Raw genomic sequence first — 5,000 nt, forward strand, 5'->3', positions numbered from 1 at the left:
ACTGACTGCTCTTGGAAAAGCTCCCCAACTTGCATGTAATTGAACAAATCGTGTCTTACATATTGGTTTCCAATGATTTACTAAACATCTGTTTCGTAAATTTTTTTGTGATAGATTTTATAGCCACATCATTTTCCAAACTCATAGAGGTGACGGTTCATGGTTTTATATGCAAAGAAAAATAATTTATGGCTTTCTCTCTATTCTTCAGATTTTATTTCATTCAATGTACAATACAGCGTTTATTTTGTAAGACCTTCTGCGATTAGCTAGTTAAATCCTTTTAAGTCCCTTGCTAAAAATACTTATGTGCTTAAGCATATGGATATGTTCACACACTGGCACACAGTTGTTTCCCCCTACCAGGAATAATTAATAGATATTTTTGTAGCGTCTAGAAATCGAGGAGAGCATCTCTCCGACAAACTAAGCTCCAGCTAGTTTCTAGAATATTACGAAAACGGCATGAAAGTTTTTACATTTGATACTTGTTGCCTACACGGGTTTCAAATAACTTTTTTCCATTGTCAGATCTATATTATTGGTGAACGATGGAATTACCCTTCAATATAAAAGCTATGGTGCAGACGATTTATGATAACAGAATAATTCATAGTATTAAATTAGCTATTTTTAAATGAAAACTTCAAAGATTCTTTGAAATTAAGGATTTCAAGATTAATTTTGAAATACATAAATATTTTTCACAAGGCTTCACAGAATTTTATGACCAATTTCACAACCCTTTTAGATAAAGCTCACGATTCCAATTTTGCAACGGGATTGGCGTAATTCGGTAGTTGGTAATGCTCATTTACATTTACAATTAATGGATGATATTTTAGTGGCGTCTAAAAGTCGATGGCAGCATTCATCCAGACAAAATGAGCTCCAGTCAGTTTTCATCATAATAGACAAACAGCATTTACGTTTTTCCATTTGATATTTGGTGTTGAATGATTCTACCTCCACTAACATTAACTTTGCACTTACTATGCTCGTGAACAGACTTAATCAAATTTACATATTTAAGAGGAACATCATAATAATACAGGGCTCTCCAGAAAATTGACCGGTGCGCACTATCAAAGGCTTTTTCATAGTCCACAAATACATTACTGTATAACATGCCTTAAAATGAATATTTGGTCAGTACAACTTCTACCTTTTCTAAATCCCGCTTGTTCATCTCTGTTTTTCATCAATCTTTCTCTCTAGAATCATTTAAATATTTAGGAAACATGATCTCTAATACAGGGTCTTTAGAACTGGAGTTTAATGAAAGATTGAAAAAAGCAAATCAGACAATGGCTAGGTTAAAATTTGGAAATCAACTCGCCTGAAATTACACATAAAAATCAGGGTATATATCAGTTGAGTGAGATCGGTGTTATTGTATGGACATGAGTCATGGTATGGCAATGAAACAATATCCAACAGATTTTGTAGATTTGAGAACAAAGCCCTCAGAAGAATATTGGGAGTTAAATGGCAGGACAGGATTAGAAATGAAAATATATGAGAGATTACTCGAGTGACATATGTGCATGAGATAATGTTGAGGGGCAGAGGGACATGGTTTGATCATGCTCTTCGCACTCCCCAAGAGAGGTTAGTTTACCAACTTTCAACTAGGCTCCACAAGGCACTAGAAGAGTTCGAAGACCCATACCTACATAGCTGAGGACTATGGAGCGTGAAGTAGGAGAGGACGATTGGAAACGTATTGATTTAAAACCTCAAGATAGAGATGAATGGTGAAATATATCTGAGGCCCTTCGCGTCAATAGGCGTAAGAGGAGATGACGATAATGATGATGATTTGGTGTTAACACGTGTTTTGAATCATCTTATGAGATTCCTTATCAGAACAATAGGTGGTTAAAAACAATGGAAATACACTGCAATATAAAGGCTATGGTGTTGAAAATATATATTACAAAATTATTTTTATACGATGAAAATAACAAGCATTGATAAATGAAAACTTGAAGATTCTTTGAAACGAAAAAACTTAAGATCGATTTTGAAACACTAGAATGAGTTTCACATGATTTCACATCATGCTTAAGTTCGATAGTTTTTTGTAGCGTCTGCAACCTCATCATCCTTGTGAAATAAGGAGGGGGCATTTGGGGAAGCCTATTGGTCTACCTGCTCAGTCATCAGCAGCCATTGCCTGGCCCTCCCCAGTCGTAGCTTGGGTGGAGAGGGGTCTTGGGCGCTGATCATATGTATAGTATATATGGTCAGTTTCTAGGGCATTAGCACTCTCCATTGCCTCTGCCATACATGAGTGACCTTTAAATCTTTAAGGGCAGCTTGTGACCGCCGAAGCACTGAGCATAGCCCTGTAACAGCACTTATTAAATATTCAGGATGTTCAGGTTTCTTCAGTGAATATATGTTTTCCTCTTTTGTTTGAGAGTTTTAGCTTTGACAATAAAAAGCTTCATAGGAGACTTCAAAAACGTTGCCTTGAGATAATATATGTCACATGTGCATCTGCATTCAATATGAATACACACATAAAAATGTATATGTGTATATATATATATATATATATATATATATATATATATATATATATATATATATATATACAGTATATATATATATATATGTGTGTGTGTGTGTGTGTGTGTGTGCGTGTGTGTATGCAGTCTGCGTGTGCAGTTTGCTTTGAAAACTATAAAGAATACCTTAGAGTTTCATTCTTTACAGGTGATATTTCGGTGGAAAGCTCGCTTAAGTATTCAGGAATTTCTAATAGGTCGTAATGCTGCGATGTCTTGCTTCAACATCTTGGCCTTCACTATCGCATAATTTCAATTAGCGTCATAATAATACAACCAATTAATTATTCATATCATTCAAATTTACTTTATATTCTTATGAAGTTAAACAAATGGGCTTCATCTTGTATAGTAATGTCCTATATAGAATAGCAGCCATTTGTGACAAATATAAGTAGAAAATTTTTATAATTTTATACGATCATATATAACATAAAGTGTAATCCTCCATAAGACTGGGGTTCGAGTCCCGCTCAAGCTCACCATCCTTGTGAGATAAGGATGGGAATTTTTGGGCAGCCTGTAGGTCTATCTGCTGAGTCATCAGCAGCCATTGCCTGGCCGTCCTTGGTCTAGGTTGGGCGTTGATCATATGTAATATGGTCAGTCTCTAGGGTACTGTCCTGCTTGACAGGGCAATGTCACTGTCCCTTGTCTCTGTCATTCCTGAGCGGCTTTGTAAACCTTTAAAAGTCATGATAAGGATTTCCCGCCGGTCTTTGTTTAGAGTTTATGGAATAAATTCTTTGCTTCTTCAATATTATCTTGGAATGATTTTCTATCGAATTTAGAGAGATGCTTGAAAATAAATTTGGATTTCCTTCAATAAAAATGTATTAGGAATAAGTAGATTTCCTTCAATGAATTCTGGTACCAGATTTTTAATAGTGATTTTTTTTTCTCACCGAATGAGTGTAATTTTCAGAAAAAATTATCTTATTTTCTTTATATAAAGTAATCTAGGATTTTTTAATCCAATCAACGAGATATTTCAAATTAATTTGGATCAGCAGTGAAAGGTATTTACAGAAGGAATTTGTGTCACTGTTTAGCTACCGATAAACAATGCCACTAATCAATTTCGATTTCCTTCAGTGATGGCATCGAAACTCTCCGGGAGAGCGTGAGGGGAGGGGAGCTCCCTAACCCGAGGAAGACAAGCTCCACCATCCACCGGGCCCTCAATCGCCCGGCCTACAGGATCACCATGATGGTTATGCAGTGGGGCCAGTTCCTCGATCATGATCTGACAGGTGAGAGACACGGGCAGAGAGAGAGAGAGAGAGAGAGAGAGAGAGAGAGAGAGAGAGAGAGAGAGAGAGAGATTACCCGATAATAAAGAGAAAGGGAGAGGGTTAACCCAATAATATATATATATATATATATATATATATATATATATATATATATATATATATACTGTATATACATAGATATACACGCACATATATATATATATATATATATATATATATATATATATATATATATATATATAGATATATAGGTATACTGTATATATATATATATATATATATATATATATATATATATATATATATATATGTGTATACAGTATATATAGGCTATATATATTTCTATATCTATATCTAGGCTATATATATTTCTATATATATATATATATAGAGAGAGAGAGAGAGAGAGAGAGAGAGAGAGAGAGAGAGAGAGAGAGAGAGAGAGAGAGATTGTAATGAAAGATATTATTGGTTTATAAATGTCCTCAATCGGAGTTAAGTAACAGGAAAAACGATTATCTCACAGGGATTACTTGATTACATAATTGCCTAATTATACAAATACATTTACTTCCGGTTTTTAACAGTACTTATTTCAAAGAGAATACTTGATCGGAAGGGAATTGCAATTATTCCTCAGATTAAGACAAGTTGAGGGAAAGAAATGACGCTCCTATTTTGATAATTATAAGTATTTCAACTGTCAGGAAACTTCAGCCTTTGCATAAGAGATCCGTTGAAGATCAGCGTATTTCTAGAAAAGAAACTGATCCAATTGCCTTAATAATGCTGTTGTCTATGAGTAATACATTTGATTCTTTTAAAAAATTGTAAGCAGAACCACTGAAAATAGGTGTACATACAGTATGGTTATTTGCATATTTTATTTATTTTTTGCAGTGATATAACTTGGAAACCAGGATTATCCTCTGATGGATGGTGGTGGAGATCTGGGCACCTTAAGAGATTTTTAATTTATTTCTCTCTTCGTATTTATGTATTATTTCAGGTTCACTGAAATAATACATAATTGTACAGTGTCAAATGTCCCATTTTGCTGTTACCTAACTCTTTGAATCCTTTGTTAGGGAGTTATTTGCTCAGTGTATGACAGCTTGGGGTTAGAGCAGAATATGTCAAATTTCATGCTTGAATTAGGTGCTTATAT

The 5,000-nt window shown here is 34.4% G+C and overlaps 1 protein-coding gene across 5 annotated transcripts in view; it reads left to right on the forward strand.

Annotated features, from left to right (window-relative positions):
* LOC137657742 (peroxidase-like) overlaps positions 1-5,000 on the forward strand; it is a 249,080-nt gene that overhangs the window by 181,933 nt on the left and 62,147 nt on the right. For all 5 annotated transcript variants that reach the window (XM_068392209.1, XM_068392208.1, XM_068392211.1 and 2 more), the window contains one exon: positions 3,672-3,829. In XM_068392209.1, coding sequence (XP_068248310.1) covers positions 3,672-3,829 — 158 coding nt within the window. The remainder of the gene's footprint in view (positions 1-3,671; positions 3,830-5,000) is intronic.

The sequence above is a fragment of the Palaemon carinicauda genome, chromosome 18 (assembly GCF_036898095.1).
Source record: "Palaemon carinicauda isolate YSFRI2023 chromosome 18, ASM3689809v2, whole genome shotgun sequence".
Taxonomy (NCBI): Eukaryota; Metazoa; Arthropoda; class Malacostraca; order Decapoda; family Palaemonidae; genus Palaemon; species Palaemon carinicauda.